The sequence below is a fragment of the Dryas octopetala genome, chromosome 7 (assembly GCF_963921425.1).
Source record: "Dryas octopetala chromosome 7, drDryOcto1.1, whole genome shotgun sequence".
Lineage (NCBI taxonomy): Eukaryota > Viridiplantae > Streptophyta > Magnoliopsida > Rosales > Rosaceae > Dryas > Dryas octopetala.
In genome coordinates, this window is record NC_141372.1 from 20974991 (window position 1) to 20993805 (window position 18815).

Genomic DNA, 18815 nt, shown 5'->3' on the forward strand with positions numbered 1-18815 from the left:
TCACATGTCAATAATTAAATAAAAGCATAATGACAATAGAGTTTGGGAAAGAACCTGGGCAAGTCAAAGAAAGCAGTGTTCCTTGGTTATATTGCACCGAACATAGTCACACTCCCAAATAGTATGAGGAATTGCTGAAAACAACCAATTTACATTCCATTAATTCCATCAGTTGTAAAAAGATAAAGTTTCTGGTATGATAGAGCTACACACATAGTAAGCAGCTAGTTTAGGAACCAATAATCATTTGTTGATGCTATTAACAAACCTTATCCATGAAATAGTTGCCAATCAAACCCACGCTGTCAGACGCCTGCAATTAGTTCCTTCATCAGTTACAAGGTGTGCGGCGGCTTATATTGGTGGTAGCATAAGTTGCTATGGATTTATCTTCTCACTAACCATGTATTGGAATGAAATTTGGTTATTTAACAGGGAAACAGAAGAGGGATCGGTCTGAAAACAATGGTGAGGAAAGAGAGAGTTGTCAGAAAATATAAGGCTACCAATTCACCAATGGATAGATATTAGCTGGGCCAACATATCAATAGCCAAAATAATGACATATTTACAATTTTAACCCTCACATAAACTATTTTTCACTTTAGTTAAAACTGTTGTAACTTTGTTTTAGTAGAATTAGGTGGCTCATGTCAGCCACAGTAAATATTGCACTGTTTGGAGAATAACACAAATTAACTTAAACATTAGTTTATGATATTAGTTGGCTTTGATAGGTATTGGAGTAGTGGGATACTACAACTAAAACTCTCTTTTTTTTCGTGATACTTACTTTAGTCGCAAATCCTTTGAGTATGCCGACTAAATTTGATCTTATATACTAACTCTCAATAAACTTTCATATCAACGCTAAGGAAAATAATCAAAGATTATTATTGGAACTTTCATATGTATGTCCATAGATGTTAGAAACTTCTAGTATTTAACGAGATTCATATTTTGAACTTTGGGCCAAAATAATGTACTCGAAACTTCAAGCTTGGGGTTTAGATTAGAACTTTGGGTTCTATATATTTTGAATTTCATACATTAAGATCCCACAAAAACCATAACATGAACTCCACATATTTTCGAAACGTCAGGTTCGGGGTTCTAAAATATGTATATAGTTCTAATTTTGAAAATCTAGTTATTTAAACCTCATAGGACTTCAAGTCCTTTACTAAAATCAGTAAATTTATGATTTGATCACATGGCAAGATTCAAGGAACTTTAGGTCCTTATTTAATTACATGAGTACATGAAACTTCAAGTTCGATGTTAATTAGGACTGTAGATCCATATAAATGAAGTAATTTAAAGTTAAGAATTAAAACAATGAATTAAATATAACAATTAAAGCAAAAATTGTAAAACATTACAATAAAATATTGTTGGACTTTAGTTAGAATTTTAAAAGTCATAAGACTTTAGTCAGTAAATTGTAAAATTAAAGAACCTAAATGGAAGTCTCCTTAAAATAAATCAAAGACTTCGGGTGTTGATAAAATATGAAAACTTTTAGTTCTCATAAAAACAATCAAGAAACTTCGGATTCTGATTTACTTATAAATATTGAGGAACTTCAAGTCCTCATTTGGGAAGATCTTCTAATCCTTATTTAATTGTATAAAGATTTAAAGGTCTATACATAAGATTGAGGTTTTCAGGGGACCTCATTTGATTAAGAGTCAAAGCCTGATCTCTCATGTGATAATAGTTGCAATGCCCAATAGTATACAACAATAAAATCATAATTCAATAGTATACAAAATTAACTATAAGGCCTCGTTTGGTGCATAGGATATGATTGAATATGATAAATAGCTAAATTCATGTGTATTAATTTAAGGAAGAACATGGATGATGTCTTCTAACTTGAAAAAAGAAGAAGATGAATTATTTAATCCCACTATTTTTGGAGGGGATTGGAAGGAATATGTCTCCTTTTATGATTAGTCCATCTTAATACATCTTACTCTTTTAAATTAGAAGCTTCTTCCTTGAATACACATGAATTTAGCCATTTATCCTATCTAATTATATCCTATGCACCTTGATTTTGTATCCAAGATACTATGTTTCTATATAAATAAATGATATAGATCATTGAGTGATAGTAGATATATCAAATCAATTAATATGATAGTATAGCAATGCAATTTCATCGACCACATCGCACAAGTGTATATTAATGTCCACATCACACACTAGTAGTTTATGATGCTATTTCATCGGCCAAGTTGTGCATATCATCGTGACGAGATATTCGTGCTGATAACGTATTATAAAATAAAAGGAAAAGAGAAAATAAAAGAGCACAAGAAAGAAAAAAATAGGGAGAAATCAGAGTGTATTCTCATTCACATAAGACATATATTTAATATAGGCTCTTGGATGATCAGGAATAAGCCTTTAAAGTCTCATATTTTACATTGAATTGGAATTCTCTTAAGAGATAATTAGACTTAGATCCTTTAAAAAAATAGTTTTTAAATGGAGACCGGGAGTGTTTTAAAATTTATAAAAAAATCTTTTTAATTCATAATAAAATCCTTTTAATTTAGAAGAAAATCATTTTAATTCATAATAAAGTCTTTCCCTAATTTGAAGGGTATTTCCTCCTATTTGAAGAGTATTTTCCCTCCTAAGGTGTAGAGCGGGCTTTGTAGAGCCCAAATTCTTGGAGTTAAAACCTAACATAAAGCCGTCAAAGAAGAAAAATAAAAGGACTTAATTAAAAACCCCAAATCACTACCGATTTTAATCTAACAAACACTTATAAAATGGACTAGACTCTAAGTCTCCATTCTCTTAATTATCTATACAATTGCTCTAGATAAATATAAAAGATAAATATTAAATATGATAATAGATAGCCACATACTTATGATATTTACAAAAATATTTTTTATATTTATTTTTTAACATTAAAATGGAGGGGTGTAAGAAGAAGAGGATTGGGGTGTGTAGTGAGAAGAGAAATTTGCTAATTGTGTAGTGAGAAAAAATGGGGCGTGTAAATAGATATTTCCTTATTTTTTAAAAAGAAATGTACAAAACCTTGTCAAGTTCATGATCACGATCTCGATCTCTCTTTTACTTCTTCTTCTCTTCTCAAACGACGAGACGAGACCATGTGGAGGAACTCGCTGAGTTTCTCTTCGAAGCTCCTGTTATCCAACAACCCCTCGCTGTACCACTCTTCCACAAACGACGTCGCTCGGCCGCTGTTGCTCTCTCACTCTAAATCCTACCTCCACTCCCCCTCTCCTTCGCCTTCAGATTCTCTCAAGCTAGGGTTTCAGCGACCCGATGGAGTCCGAGCCCTTTCGGCTACTGCTGCTGCTGTTGATCTCGCATCTTCGGCCTCAAAAGCTGTGCTCTTGGCTCGCCACTATGCTGGCTGCTATTGGGAGCTCTCTAAAGGTCGCCTCAGGTACACATGTACACAACATATTTGCATGATTTTTTTTATTTCTGTAAATATAGAAAAAAATGCGTTTCTTGGGTTGGGTTTTTCTGTAATTCTTTGACTGATATTGAAGTTGTTTTGTGTTAGTTCAGATTGGAATTGTTAATTTTACAGTTCCTTTTTCCATGTAGCAATAGAATAGTACAGGAAAACATTTGGGTAATCGTATTCTGTTAAACGTATTGTCTTTGATAATTTGTAGAGAATTTTTGGTGATTATGGGTTTTTGTTACTTGTTTAATATGTTTAATTCTTCGGGAGAAAAGATCTACAGTTGATTTATAGTGGCATTAGTTCTTTAATATGTTTATTTATTTAATCTAATTTAAAGGGAAAATTGTATTTATAACGCTAACTGTAATAATTTATGATAGTAAGTAGGTTAATTGCACAAAAACTTAGGACTCAGTTTGATTTCTCTTTTGGAAAAATGTAAAAGCATTCATGGGGTGTTTTTGCCATGTAAACTCATTTTGAGAATTTGACTTACGATTTTTTCACTTTTGATCCAGCATGCTAGTGGTTGCAACTTCCGGAACTGGATTTGTTCTTGGAAGTGGCAGTGCCGTTGATTTTTCTGGACTTTTTTGCACATGTGCTGGTACCATGATGGTTGCAGCATCTGCTAATTCCTTAAATCAGGTTTGCTCTTGGATAACAGTACTTTGTACCCATGAATGCACCCAATCTATGTATGTATAACTTGTATATTATGCCAGGTGTTCACTGTGTTTAATCAATGTTTGTTTTTATTATTTTATTTTTATATTGCAGTTTATTGTTTGTTTAATTTTTTACCATTAAGCTTGGATGTGTAAGATACAAACAGAAATGAAGCTTAAAGACAAGCTGGGACATGGATCCTGACTATATAGACAGACCAACATGGAAAATTCTGAACAACAAAATAAAATGATGAATTAGAACCTTTTCAAGACTAGGGACTTCTGATCTGGACTGATTGGAGAGCAGCAGTTAATTAGGGCTGTCTTTGATCTATGTTGTTTAGGTATATTTTGAGTGTTTTGGTAGTATGTTGGTGTTGGTTGTTTGTAGTTGTAAGGTTCGGTTCTGTATTTGTATTGTCAGGTGGACTAGTTGTTTACTTTTTGGTCTATTTTATTTTGGTTTGAATAAAAGTTTGTCTCTTAAAGAAAGAAAAAAAAAAAAAAAAAGAGTGCACTCAAAAGTTTAGGACAACTCCTTTTTCCTTGCTTTGTAGGTGGACTTCTTGTCCACTGCTGAGAATTAATTGTTGTTTCTTCACTTTATTTAATAGTCTTTGTTCCCTATAAGTAGGCTACGTTAGTCACATTGAGCTATTTGTTTTAAGTCAAAATTGGGTTTATTACTTGAAATAATAAAAAATTTCAGTCATTGAGCCAGGAAAATGTTTTGTTCTACCTCTTGCTTAAGTTATTCTATTTTTTCGATGAGCAGGTAAGTGCACCAGCAACAACATTACAGTAAAGCACCCAGTTAAATTTTCAGGGATAAAGGTCTATTGACCTAGTGCAATTATATGTTGATGAATGTTTGCATGGCACACAAAATGTATGATACAGTTGTAGATAAAGCACTTCCCAATTCACTTCATTATCTTTGTAATGCTGTATGTATGTACAGTGTACTACTCCATATTCCTTGTCTTACTTCATTAAAGGAACTTTAAGAGTTCCTTTTTTCTGTTGAGCAATTGTGGTACTTTTTTGCCTTGCACTAGCAAATCTTGTTTCAGTACTTGATCCTAAGCTGGTTTATGTGATTTGAGTACTTAGTGGCTCATTGCATGCAGTATCTTCAGTTTCTTAAAATTAACTTTTTGACTTGATAATGTGTTAAATTACTGTAAATTGTTCAATTTTAGGTGTTTGAGAAAGATAATGATGCCAAAATGAAAAGAACGTGGCAAAGACCACTACCTTCAGGACGCATTACGATACCTCATGCGGTCGCCTGGGCATCTGCCGCTGGTTTAGCTGGCACTGCTTTGTTGGCAAGCGAGGTGGCAAAATGAATTCACACACTTCCTTTTATGAATGTTATATAACATTAAGATTCTGATATCTCTCACATGAAATGTTTGATCAGCTGTGAGTTTGGGGACTAATGTTGCAGCTTTTATGACAAGGTTTTTGCAGGCTAATATGTTGGCAGCTGGTCTTGCAGCTTCCAATTTAATACTTTACGCATTTGTATATACTCCGTTGAAGCAGATTCACCCAGTAAACACATGGATTGGTGCTGTTGTTGGTGCTATTCCACCACTTCTAGGGTAATTTGTCCCTAATTTTTTTTTTAGCTACATACTTTTTTCATTGGACTTCTAGGAGTTACTTTATTTATGGCTTTGGCTATTGACAATTTATGTTTTCAGCTAACTCATAATAACTGTAATCTTTGTTGTTGCAACATATTTGGTGGCCCAAAACTGATCAGGGTTTTCTCAAATCCCCATTAAGCTTAAACATAAAACAAATTTTTTTTTTTTTCAATATCTAATTGAAAATACCCAGTGTTTTATGAATTAGATTTTCTACATTTTGCATATCCCTCAAGTATTTTTCTTTATGTTCTACACATGACCTCCCTCTCTGGTCTGAAATTTTTATCACTATCAATGAACTTGCCACTCGTGGCTTCAACTTGCTCAACAATACCTAGACATCTCTCTCTCTCTCTCTCTCTCTCTCTCCCTCTCCCTACTTCCCTCCCTCCCTCTCTCTCTCTCTATCATATCTATTCACACGCATGTGCGTAGACACACCTTGTGCAACTGATTTCCACTCTAGACGGGACGATTTGCAAGTTCAATCCCTTGAACCATGCAATCCGAAGGTGGTGTTTTTTGCTTCATCATCTGCTTGGTATAACACTCTTGTGGTCAAGAACTGCACCATATGGAACACAATTATTGCTGATCCGTTTGTCTGTGCAAGAATAGGGGAAGATGATTGACCATTTAGTAATACAGTTCTTAGCTTCTTGAAAAAGGACCTACTTAACTCACTCAAACGAAGTCAGAAATACTTTCCTCATAATAAAATGAATATGTAATTTTGATTGAAGTCGATCTAACAGCATGTTAAGCAGTTGACTTGAATTAACTTTTTATCCAGAACCGACTATTTTTGCATGGTGGCTCATGATTTATATTTTTTGGACTTTCAGTTGGGTTGCAGCTTCTGGCCAGCTTTCGCTCAATGCAATGATTCTCCCAGCTGCTCTATATTTTTGGCAAATACCCTAGGAAGCACCAATACGCAGATTTGTTGAGGTATGTCGTATCGGTGCCGAGGATAGCACTGATACGCACTAGATACGGGGATACGCGTATCCAAAGCATCCTAGACGTATCTGTTGACTCTGACTACCCGATACGGCTGCGATACTTCAGCGATACTTTAGCAATACGGTCAAGATACGGTCTAGATACGTGTGAGGTATTTTTTCAAGTTTTTTGTAAAAATGAGGGGTCTAATAGCAATTTTAAAAAGCTGGCAAATTAGAGCCCTAACTATTCACGCAGCCATCACTATTCATGCGCAAAACAGAATCGAGAAACCTGTTTTCGAGCAGCCATCGCCGTCGAGCAACCATCGCGGTCGAGCAGAGCAGCCAGCCAGCCATCTTCGTCGAGCAGAGCAGCCATCGCCGTCGAGCAGAGATCGCAGTCGAGCAGAGCAGCCATCTTCGTCGAGCAGAGATCGCCGTCGAGCAGAGATCGCCGTCGAGCAGAGATCGCCGTCGAGCAGAGCAGGCTGAGCAGCCATCGTCGTCGAGGTTAGCTACTCTGGTCTGATGGTCTGGTACTACTCTGGTCTGATGGTCTCAATTTCGGCAGTATAAGTCAATAACTCAATAAGTGTATATGTATAATTTTGTAACTTGTTTTATTTTATAATTCAGAAAAATGAAATCATGAATAGTATTGGGTTTGGGTTTATTTGTTTTGAGCAGTAATCAATTAATCATGAATAGTATTGGGTAGTTTGTTACTGTTTTTTTTTTATAATTATGAAATCTGATGAATAGTATTGGGTTGGGTTTGTCACTGTTTTTTCTAAAATATGAATAGTAAATAATATTGGATTGGGTCTGTTAGAAAAAAATTAATGCTATTCTTACAATTTATTAGTTATATTAGTAGCTCATTTGTCCAGGAAATGAGTTCAACACCAAATGTGAGTTCATCAACAAATAGTTCAACTGCAAATTCTAATGACGTTGCTGCTGTTGAGGTGAATGATAATGCCCCATTATGGCAGTATGTCAAGAATCTTGGGAAAAAAGTGGGGAGTTCTGGAGGAAATACTCAATTTATGTGCAATTTTTGCAATGGCACTTTTAATGGATCCTACTTTAGAGTGAGTTGTCATTTATTACGAAAGTCAGGAAATGGAATTGCTATATGCCCAAATTCAAAGAGTCATTTGCCGAGGTTGCAAAAAGAGGTAGATGAGGCTAAAGCTAGGAAGCAAAAATCTTTACCTAATCAAGTTCCTTTACCCACAACAATGGGTTCTTTTGGGAGTAGTACTATGAGAATGGATGGTGGACTTTATGAAGATATTGTTGAGCCAAAAAAGAGGAAGGGAATGAGTGGAAGTGGAGCCATTGAGAAAGCCTTCACAATGGCAGCTAGAGAAGAATTGGATGGTGAAATTGCAAGAATGTTTTACACGGGTGGTTTGTCATTTCACTTTGCAAGGAATCCACACTATGTGCGTTCATACACTCGTGCTGTTTCTAACCCAATTCCGGGTTATGTCCCTCCAGGTTACAACAAATTGCGAACTACACTTCTCCAAAAAGAGAGGTCTAACATTGGCAAATTACTAGAGCCAATTAAGATGACTTGGAAAGAGAAGGGTGTAAGTGTATGTAGTGATGGGTGGTCAGATTCACAAAGAAGACCTCTTATAAATATTATGGCTACTTGTGAAAGTGGGCCTATGTTCTTGAAAGCAATCAATACTCAAGGTGAGTACAAGGACAAATTCTACATTGTTAACATACTTATTGATGCCATTCGGGAAATTGGTTCACAAGATGTGGTTCAAGTAATTACTGATAATGCTCCAGTTTGCAAGGCCGCCGGATTGCTTATCGAAGCCAAATTTCCACACATCTTTTGGACACCATGTGTTGTCCATACCCTCAATCTTGCTTTGAAGGGAATTTGCTCACCATCTTCAAGTGCAAGCCATGAAGATATTCAAGAACAATGTGGTTGGATAGCAAAGATTTATGAGGATGCTTTGATGATAAAAAACTTTATCATGAACCATAGTATGAGATTGTCAATGTATAATAATCATTGCAAGTTGAAGTTGTTATCCGTTGTCGATACACGTTTTGCCTCCACAATTGTGATGCTTAAAAGATTTAAGAAAATAAAACAAGGCTTGGAGCATATGGTGATTAGTGAAGAATGGGATTCATACAAAGAAGATGATGTGGAAAAAGCAAGAATGATCAAGGATAAGATATTAGATGAAGACTTTTGGAGAGTCATTGATTATATACTTAGCTTTACCGCTCCCATTTATGAGATGCTTAGGTTGGCCGATACGGACACACCTTGCCTTCACTTGATTTATGAGTGGTGGGATTCTATGATAGAAAAAGTGAAGGAGGCTATTTATGCACATGAAAGAAAACAACTCAATGAAGCATCAAGGTTTTATGATGTGGTGCATGGAATTTTAGTGGAGCGATGGACTAAGAGTACACCACTTCATTGTTTGGCACATTCTTTAAATCCTAGGTAACTTTCTTTAATATATATCTTTACTATTTAGTAAATTTTGAATATTTGGTTTTGTCATTTTAATCTTATATTGGTTACCCCTATTGTGCTTCTAGGTATTATAGCAATGAGTGGCTAACGGAGGCTCCCAACCGTATTGCTCCACACAAAGATATTGAGATCACAACCGAAAGGAAAAAATGTATCAAAAGATATTTTACTCATGAGGGGGAGCGAAGAAGTTTCAATATGGAGTATGCCGCTTTTTCGGCATGTATTGAAGATTTTGCTAATAGTGATTCAATTAAGGATAGAGGATTGGTGCCTCCGGTGAAATGGTGGATTGTCCATGGAGCTTCCACACCAATCCTCCAATCCATAGCTTTAAAGCTACTTGGACAACCTTGTTCATCCTCATGTTGTGAAAGAAATTGGAGTACTTATAATTTCATTCACTTGGTGAGAAGGAACCAAATAACACCACAAAGGGCGGAAGATTTGGTGTTTGTTCATTACAATCTTCGTCTTTTATCAAGGAAAAGTCCAATCTACAAAGAAGGTGTGTCTCAAATGTGGGATGTTGGAGGGGATGAATTTGATTCCATGAATTTGGAGAGTGGCGGGACTCTTGAGGTTGCAAACCTTTCCCTTGATGAACCGGAATTAGAAGCCATGTTATTTACCGATGATGGTGATGAAGATGATGAATGAAGTTCATTAGGAATTTGAATTTTATGAGTTTTTTTGTGTTTTATTTGGAACATGTTTTATGTATTGTTTTATTTGAACATGTTTTATTTTGTGTTTTGTTTGGAACATATTTTATGAATTATGGTGTGTTTTATTTGGTATTTTTTTTTTTTAAGTTTAAATATATATATAATTTTAATATCCGTATCCGAGCCGTATCGGTGTTCTTATTTTTTAGAAATTTGCCGTATTGCGTATCGGTGTCGTGTCACGTATCGGTGCCGTACCCGTATCAGTGCTTCCTAGCAAATACCTCATTTTATGACCCTTGCATACTTGTGCCGCAATGACTATGCCGCTGGAGGGTATGAATGTTCTGTTATTTGAATTTCTGATGTGTGAAAGTATTGGTGATCCTCTTTATGTCATCAGTTCTTTCATGGTCTTACTTTAACCATTATGCATCAATGGGATGGATCCACCTATTGTATTGGGAAATTGTTTCAGAATGGGAGTTTGTATTCCTGCCTTTGGCTTCATGATTGATATCTGTTCATTGCAAGAATTACTCAATATCCATTATACCCTATGTGTTCAAGGTAGATACAATTATATATTCATAATACAAGAATGTTACCTATCCCTAACATTTTCAGAGTGATGGCATGAGTAATCTGTTTTGTGATCCACTTCTTTTTCCCCTTTTCAAATGATTAAGATGGGATTTTGAGAACTCGTAATCAAGTTGATTGTCTAGATAGATAATCTAAGGGGCAGGTGGAATGCTTGTATGTGTGCGAATGTCTGTAGTCACTTGGTTTCTTTAGCGCCTTCCCTTCTAATTTTTTTATTTTTATTTTTAATTTGTTGTATATTCAGGTTTAGGATGTTCTCTCTTGGTGATGCTTCTGGTAAGAGAACAGCCTCAGTAGCTTTAAGGAATTGCGCATACCTGATCCCTCTGGGGTTCTTGGCCTATGATTGTGAGTCAAAAGATTCCCAAACCGAATATTACTCTTGTTTTTTTATCCTGTTTCCTTTCAAGTTTTATTTGTATTTTTTATTTCTATCATTGCTAGTCCTCTTGTAAAGTTACTTGAGCGGTTTTTTTTTTCCTTTCTCATTTTAACCAGTTTTCCATCATTTCGGTATCAACATTGGTATGCATTAAACTGAAATAACACAGGCACGGACACATGTGTGCACACGTGAGTACAAACACACTTAAAATTTGTCAGAACCAAGAAATGCTATCGTTTGTTTTCCAGATTGAATTTGAGGGTTTACCTACATTCGCATGTTTCCAAGATTTACTCTTGGGTGGCTGTAACAAAGGTTACTAGTTACATTTGTTATTGATGGTTTTGGTTGATTTGATGTGTCATTTTTTTACTTGTAGAATCTAGATTGATTTATTAATTTGTGGTTCCTTGCACCAGTTACCAATTATGTTACTGTTGGGACAATACTTTGTCTTCCTAGTTCTTGTACAAGTGGTTGATTTATTGGATGCCATTTTATTATTTGTGCCAATCTTCTTTGTCGTAGAATGACTAAAATGAACCAAATATAAATTGGGTCTACCAGCCCTTGTGGTAATAGGATCTTAAAATAAATTGGCAAATTTATGAACATGGATGCATAGGATGTTAATCTTGAGTCCAGTAAGAACTGATTGAGGATAATTCAATGTTGGGCTTTACATCTTATTTGACCAATTTCATCTCTCCTTTGTCTGCAGGGGGCATGACTTCTGGATGGTTTGTTCTTGAATCTACTGCTCTTACTCTAGCAATAAGTGCAACAGCATTTTCATTCTATCGAGACCGTACCACACTTAAAGCTAGGAGGATGTTTCACGCCAGCCTTCTTTATCTTCCTGTATTTATGTCAGGAATTCTGCTTCACCGTCTCTCTGATAATCAACAATGCCTTGCTGAAGATAATTCAGAGACTAGTATTGAGCTTTTATCGTCCTCACAAGATGGAAATGTCAACCGGAAGAACAGTTTGAGGCATTCCACAGTTGGCACACAAGTGCGCCCACCTGTGTCATATGCCTCTGTTGCACCATTTCCTTTTCTTCCAGTTCCTTCATATGCCTCTTCATGATATTTTTTCTGAGTCCCTTGATTTGTACAATGAAAGGTCAAAAGCCTGCCCAATAATGTATTTTTGTGGCAAATGCAATGTCCATTTGCCTAGGTAAACCCTTCCGTAAAAAAGCAAAAGCATGCAATTTCTTGCAGATGCGATGTATTTTTTTTGCAAATGTCTGTGTTTCAAGTGTCGAGGTTTTGGTACTTCAGACTCGGAATGTATTGTTGATTTGAAGTATGAAAAGGGCTGATTATAGAGGAGCAGTTGAATCGTCATCATCATCTTATTAACGTGATTGGTCATAACAATAACATTGTAAGTTTGTAACAGAATAATGCATTAGTCTTATTTTTTAATAATTGCAAAATTGTAAAAAGAAAGAAAAGAAACAAATATTTCCTATTGAATTCCATGTCTCACCTGAGATGAGAGGAAAGGCCGGTATTACTTGAATCCTGAACCTAACATTTAAATATTTAATCCTACAGAGGTTAACGATCCTTGTAAAAGCTTTCTTTATCAGTATCTAGGAGTGTTAGGGTTTTCTCTAACGATCCTTGTGTGAGTTGCTTGAGAAACCTTACCAGTGAACTATCAAGGCTATATTTGGCCTGCTCCGATACTTTGCAACTCTTTCCAGAGATTCCTAGGCTCAATGTTCCTTCTCATACTTGATTACTTGAGCTCCGGCGATATGCGGCTCAATGAATCCATTATGATCAAGTACTTGAGCTCCGGCGATATGCGGCTCAATGAATTCGATATGATCTAGATCTGGCTCAAATACTTACTATGAGAATGTAAGAAATTTTCTTGAACCTCACAAGCCTAGAAAGTGTATTTTCTCCAAGATGTATGTTGCCATAAGAGTCTTGTTCACCAAGACACCAACCATACAGGCTGCAACCAGGATTGTTTTGTATTCTCTTATCTCTCATCACTTATCTAACCTGTGAAGATCCTTCCCACTCCTTCACACATGCAAATATGTTAGACAACTGTACGTAAGCACCTGAGTTTTCAGAATCAAGCTCAATGATTCGCTCTGCCGTCATTTTCTTCCCAAGATCGCTGTGTTCATGAGCCACACAACCTCTCAAAATTGATGACAATATGCTTGTGTCTGCCTTATAAGGCATCTCTTCAACTACATTTATTGCTTAATTCCTCGAAGCCAACCAGCTTGTGAGAAAAGATCAATCATACAAGGCTAGTGTTCAATGCCTGAATCAAATATGATAGTCATATTTCTTCTTAGAGAACCATTTGCTTCCTTCTTCAACCAACTCACAATGATCACAGGTAGACAAATCCCTGTAAATGTAATTTCATTGGGTTCCATGACCATTTGTTTGCATAACCAATTAACATATAATTCCAAACGACTTCATTAGACTTGATCATTCTGTTAAACAATTTCATTATAATCAAACCCAATGATGGTAGCTCTGGCAAAAATCTGTTCACCATATTCAAGCGAGGATATAGTAGCACATGATTACATGAACTGAGCACACTAGCCATATCCAACTTGTCCATTCTCAAGTCCAGCGTATTCATCTGCCTGAAAAGATCTAATGCGCGCTTGAATTGGACAGCCATTTTGACTAAGGCCTACGATCATTGAGTTCCATAATATCAAGCTTATACTTGGCATTGCCTTGAAAATATGTTTTGCATCTTCAAGTCGACTCTTCCACAATTTGAATACAAGGTGATCATAGAATTAAGCAAGATTGTGTACGTGAAAGGCTCTGAGCTCACTAAATAATAGGCAAGCATCATTAGGACTTCAACACTTGGAGTATGCATCAAGACTAGCACTAGCAACTTTGCAGGCATGTGTGTGCATTTGTTCGGCGTGTTTGAGGATGCCTGAGATACTCATGGCACTTACTTGCAAGCGTAAATGAATTTCCAAGAACACCATTAGTCAGCATTTCATTGAACAGAAGTAATGCTCCAATGTTTTCATTATTGCTAAAAATCAATGAATTCCATAACGCAACATCTTGTTAACTTTCTGTATCGAAACCTTTTCTTGATTTGGTCTATGTGGTTTCAAAACTCTGCATTTAGCCTTAGTGGTTTATATTATTTGCAATTTTAAGACATTTTATAACCAACATGAAATTTTTTCTCAAATTTTAACTAATAACTTGTTTAAACTCACAAGTTTTACTCAAAATGACAAAAAATCATGTATGTAACCTTCAATTTGATTTTTAAACAAATTGAAAATTTGAGTTTGTTAAAATTGTCTTCATATTACAAATAATATAAAACATAGGAACCAAATGTAGAGTTTTGAAACTACACAGACTAAAACATTTTTTTCCCTTTCACTTTTATTAATTCAAAATTGAACTCCTCTTCTCAATATCATTTGATAAAAGAAAAATAAAATTTTCATTTCTAAAAAATAAAATAAAAACATTACATGCATCTATAACTTTGGAAATTAAATAAAAAATATAATATAATATAATTTGGACACGTACTTTTGCCATCTATCACTTTGGAAATCCAAGTCCAGGTCCATTACATGCATTGATTGTCATCCAAAGCACGTGTACCTTCTTCACTCTTCGAAATCATATATTACAAATTTACAATTAGAGAATTCCAACGCCTCCTCTGAAATGCTAACATTGCTCTCTACCTCTGACCGCACACTTCTTTATTTCCCTGAATTGTTTTGTTGAAAAAAATAAAGCCAGCAGCCATGTTTCCATTGGCATACAATACGGAATCAAGGCGAACGTCTAAGTCTTCTGACAAAGGCTGGTGGATTTCATAAACAGTACACATCGCAAATCCCATCCACTTATCAGTTAACCAACCTGGATGCAGCTCTACACTTACTGAAGATCCCACATTTTGATAATTGAACCACTCTGGAATTTCATTTCCAGGAGCAAGAAAATCAAATCTATCAACTCTACCAAATTCAGGTTTGGGTTTCCGTTTGGGTTTGTTATCCTGTACATGGAGGAGGGCACTTCACTTATGGCAGTTCCACTCATATCAAGCTTCTCCAAACACTCTACATGGCCCAACTCATTCGGCACTTTCTCAATCTTTGAACAACCAGAAATATTAAGAACTTTGAGAGATTTTAAGCCACATACACTGTTGAGAAGGCCCACAAGGTTTTGGCAATCTTTCAAGTTCAACAAAGTAAGTCTTTCAAGCACTCCAATTGACTGGTCAACCTCATGCAGTTGTATACATCCTTCAAGAATCAGAAGCTCAAGATTTGGCATACTTTTAAAGTTTGGGGTGCTCACAAGATTCAAAGAGTGAATGAGGTTAATGCTTTTTAAATTGTATAAAGGCTGTCAAGTAAAAGCATAGAAAATTAGCTTCCATGATTTAAAAACTCTTATGGGTAACAAAAGATTAAATAAGTAATAGGATACGTACATTTATTCCCATCTGAAAATTTTTAATGCAACTCACGGCAAGTTAAGCTCCAACAGCTTCTCGAGGTTGAAATGTGATGGGAAAGATTTTAACGGATATCCGATCCAATCAAGAATCCTTAAACTATTGGGAAGATATTCAAGCTCATTATAGACTCACATTATTAATTTTGAGGTATCTCAATTTGTTCATCATTGAAAAGGCACTCACATCCACATTTACTCGTGGCCCATCCATTGACTTCAAAATTAAGCCTTCTAGTATTTCTGTACCCTATTAAACAAGAATACAAAATAGTGAACCTCATAACTCAAGAAAAATGGTTAGTACAGTACCTTGTTACATAATATATTAACAATTATAAACTTATTCTTGTACTTAAATTCCCTTACAGTATTTTTGCTTAAGACATAATTTGCATCTTCACAAAGCCACAACCTACTGCGCCTGCCTAGCTCATTAGGAGATTCTCGGATGATAATTTCCCGACCCATTTCTTGTAGAGAATCATGCATCCATAGCCATTCCCGAACAATTTCTTGTAGCTGAGAATCATGCATCCATACCCTTTCAATAGTTAAGAGAGATCTCTCGACGAGGATGTTTATTCCAATAATTGCAGAAAGATCACAAGCAGTTAGTATTTTTTTTACATGATCTCTGTTCTCTGTGTTAAAGAAACATGCAATGTCTAGGAATATTTTCTTTTCCTCACCATCTAGACCATCTTAACTAATCTTAACTAACCTCTGAAAGAAACGGAGGATTTCATTCAGTGACTCCAAAACAAAATGCAACCACCCATAAGGTATAGAGCGTACCAACAGAGCCAACTGTATAGTTCATCCAGTGTTTCCTATAAGATGAAGTTTTCAGCTTCCTATGAAGAATAAAAAGTTCAAGCAGGCTCCAACAGTTGATGCATTTATTTGGGACTTCAAGAACAGAACAGTCAAGAAAACAGGTAGCAATGACAACCCTGCACAATGTCAAGCAAAGCAACAGTTTGGCATGCTTCCTCAATTGAACGGTCCTTCCATTGATTCAGTATAGCTTCAGCAACAGGAGCAATCCGATGCTGCAGTACAGCTGCACCAAGGGGTCCTACCAAATTGAGCCTTGTTGCAGCAGAAATAATGTCTCTCATTGTAATAAACATGTAGGCTCTTTGAGAAGTACTGCTATCTAACCCAAGCAGTCCACATATAAACCCAAATATAGGAGCATGGTGAAAAGAAGCCACCCCAGAACTTAAAGAAGCTTCCCTTATAGATTTAAGAAATGGTATTTCTGAATAGACAGCTGCAACCACCGTCATCAATGCGGACCCTTGTGTAATCGATGCCTTTCTGCCCACTTCATTAGTTAACATTGCATCCAACATTTTGTCAAGTTTACACCTGGTTTCCAAATCAGGTGATATTGTTGTAGAATACACAAAAGGAAGGAGTATGCTGCCAGTATTCTCCAACAAATGGATTATGAAAGTTTTGAGATTTTCAGGACCATAATGCGAGCTTGGATTGCAGCCTCAAGACCAAAAGAATGAGCAAAACCACCTGTTGGGAGAATAGAATCGAGCAGTTGCCATTGGCTCCACTGTAAAAAGGACTGATGAAGGACGTTTCTTAATTTTCTTTGTTTATATCCATAGGAGCACAACCACCAGTTGGGAGGTTAGAATTGAGCAGTTGCCATTCGCTCTGCTGTAAAAGGGAGTCTGGCAAAGCACGCTTCCTGTTTTCTTTGTTTAACTCCATCTCATTCTCAATTGGAAGAATGAAACTATTCTGGCTGATACACTATGAGCAATCAAGCTTTGAGCATATTCAAATACCTGTAAGTAAGGGAAAACACCATATACTTAAATCAAAACAATTTCTTTGTTTTCTTTTGTCATCAATTGGTGGAAGAAAGTGTAAGTGATACTGCAGTGTTGTAAAATGAACTCACAACTTTTATTGATTGAATGAAGGTTTTAAATACAGAGGCAGCCAGCCAGGAAACCAATTAGCTACGGTTAGCTAAAAGCATGGAAGCCAGGGATAAGCCAAACACTTATCTCTTATCCTATACTGAGTCAAATACAAAGCCATATCAACATAAATTCAAAAACACAACTGAACACGTTAGCTTGAGGAACACACGCCTATATGCCCCCGCAAGATAGGCCGGGAGAAGTGAGGCCAATCTTGACTTTGAGTGTCTGAAAACGAGGTCGTGGCAGAGACTTGGTAAGAGCATCAGCAAGCTGATCAGCAGAAGAAACATGGGCGACACGGAGAGCCCCGGACTGGACCCGTTCCCTGATGAAGTGATAGTCCAGTGCAATGTGCTTCATACGAGAGTGGAAAACGGGATTTGAGCACAGTTGGGTGGCACCAACATTGTCACAGTATATGACAGGGGGGCTGGGTAAGAAGACCCCAAGATCAGTAAGTAGGAAGCACACCCAAGCCAGTTCGGCAGCAGTGGCAGCAACTGAACGGTATTCAGCCTCTGTGGAAGAGCGGGCAACCGTGTTTTGTTTCTTGGAGCTCCAGGAGATGGGGTTGCGGCCAAGATAAACAATATAGGCACCTGTGGAAGAATAATCGTCTTTGTCGCCTGCCCAATCCGCATCAGAAAAGGCATGGAGAGAGGAAGTGGTAAGACGATGGAGGAGAAGACCTTCATCCAAAGTGCCAGCTAGGTACCTGAGAAGACGCTTGACAAGGGACCAGTGATCCGTGGTAGGTTGGTGCATAAATTGAGACAGCTTGTTGACGGCAAAGGAAATGTCTGGGCGTGTGAGGGAGAGGTACTGGAGCTGGCCAAGGACTGTGCGAAATTGACTAGGATCAGGTAGTGGAGAGCCGGAATGGAGTTGGTGGGGCTCCAGGTGGCAGCGGCGTAAGGACAGGCTTGGCAGCCATCATATTGGTGCGTTGAAGGATGTCCAAGATGTACCGTTTCTGGGAGAGTAGGATACCATGGCGATGAGGAATTAACTCCACGCCAAGAAAATAGGAGAGAGAGCCAAGATCCTTTAGAGAGAACCGGTGAGCAAGAGTAGTAACAAAGGCATCAAGGACAGTAGTATCATTGCCTGTGAGGATTATATCATCTACATAGACTAAGAGATAAATGAGATGTTGTGCAGTATGGAAAACAAACAATGATGTATCGGCATGAGAGTTATGGAAACCAGCCTGGAGGAGGAAGGTGCGGAGCTCATGATACCAGGCGCGGGGGGCTTGCTTGAGTCCGTAGATAGCTTTGCGAAGCTTGCAAACATAGGAAGGCCGATCTTTGTCAACAAACCCTTGTGGTTGAGTCATGTACACATTTTCAGAGAGATGGCCTTGAAGGAATGCATTGTTGACATCTAGT

At 36.9% G+C, this 18815-nt stretch overlaps 2 protein-coding genes and 2 pseudogenes across 4 annotated transcripts in view; 2 read left to right on the forward strand and 2 right to left on the reverse strand.

Annotated features, from left to right (window-relative positions):
* The first annotated feature begins 3076 nt into the window (after positions 1 to 3076).
* Positions 3077 to 12286, forward strand: LOC147280478 (protoheme IX farnesyltransferase, mitochondrial-like). The gene is made up of 8 exons (XM_086249968.1): positions 3077 to 3439; positions 3988 to 4117; positions 5343 to 5480; positions 5617 to 5750; positions 6647 to 6712; positions 10223 to 10282; positions 10797 to 10900; positions 11659 to 12286. The coding sequence occupies exons 1-8, from the start codon at positions 3138 to 3140 to the stop codon at positions 12027 to 12029; spliced, it is 1305 nt and encodes a 434-aa protein (XP_086106094.1). The 5' UTR covers positions 3077 to 3137; the 3' UTR covers positions 12030 to 12286.
* On the forward strand, positions 6756 to 10199 carry LOC147280479 (uncharacterized). 2 transcript variants are annotated; one of them, XM_086249950.1, is made up of 3 exons: positions 6756 to 7258; positions 7639 to 9245; positions 9344 to 10199. In XM_086249950.1, the coding sequence occupies exons 2-3, from the start codon at positions 7642 to 7644 to the stop codon at positions 9936 to 9938; spliced, it is 2199 nt and encodes a 732-aa protein (XP_086106076.1). In that variant the 5' UTR covers positions 6756 to 7258; positions 7639 to 7641; the 3' UTR covers positions 9939 to 10199. The 2 variants fall into 2 exon arrangements, with proteins under 2 accessions (XP_086106076.1, XP_086106075.1); XM_086249949.1 differs by lacking the exon at positions 6756 to 7258 and having other exon boundaries at positions 7429 to 9245.
* Positions 12287 to 12796: 510 nt separating the features above from the next.
* Positions 12797 to 15937, reverse strand: LOC147280480 (putative pentatricopeptide repeat-containing protein At1g77010, mitochondrial; annotated as a pseudogene).
* A 443-nt stretch (positions 15938 to 16380) lies between these two features.
* The window catches only part of LOC147280481 (urease accessory protein F pseudogene), a 32930-nt pseudogene continuing 30495 nt past the window's right edge, over positions 16381 to 18815 (reverse strand). The window contains exon 2 of the transcript XR_015123264.1: positions 16381 to 17280. The product of XR_015123264.1 is annotated as an urease accessory protein F pseudogene (transcript). The remainder of the gene's footprint in view (positions 17281 to 18815) is intronic.

What these genes read in the sequence shown, in the direction of transcription:
- LOC147280479 (XM_086249949.1), top strand. Translation starts at nt 7,591, where the DNA reads ATGCTATTCTTACAATTTATTAGTTATATTAGTAGCTCATTTGTCCAG. An exon ending in GCACATTCTTTAAATCCTAG is followed by an intron (nt 9,246 to 9,343) that starts GTAACTTTCTTT and finishes TTGTGCTTCTAG; the next exon opens with GTATTATAGCAATGAGTGGC.
- LOC147280478 (XM_086249968.1), top strand. Translation starts at nt 3,138, where the DNA reads ATGTGGAGGAACTCGCTGAGTTTCTCTTCGAAGCTCCTGTTATCCAAC. An exon ending in CTCTCTAAAGGTCGCCTCAG is followed by an intron (nt 3,440 to 3,987) that starts GTACACATGTAC and finishes CTTTTGATCCAG; the next exon opens with CATGCTAGTGGTTGCAACTT. An exon ending in CCAGCTGCTCTATATTTTTG is followed by an intron (nt 6,713 to 10,222) that starts GCAAATACCCTA and finishes CAGTGCTTCCTA; the next exon opens with GCAAATACCTCATTTTATGA.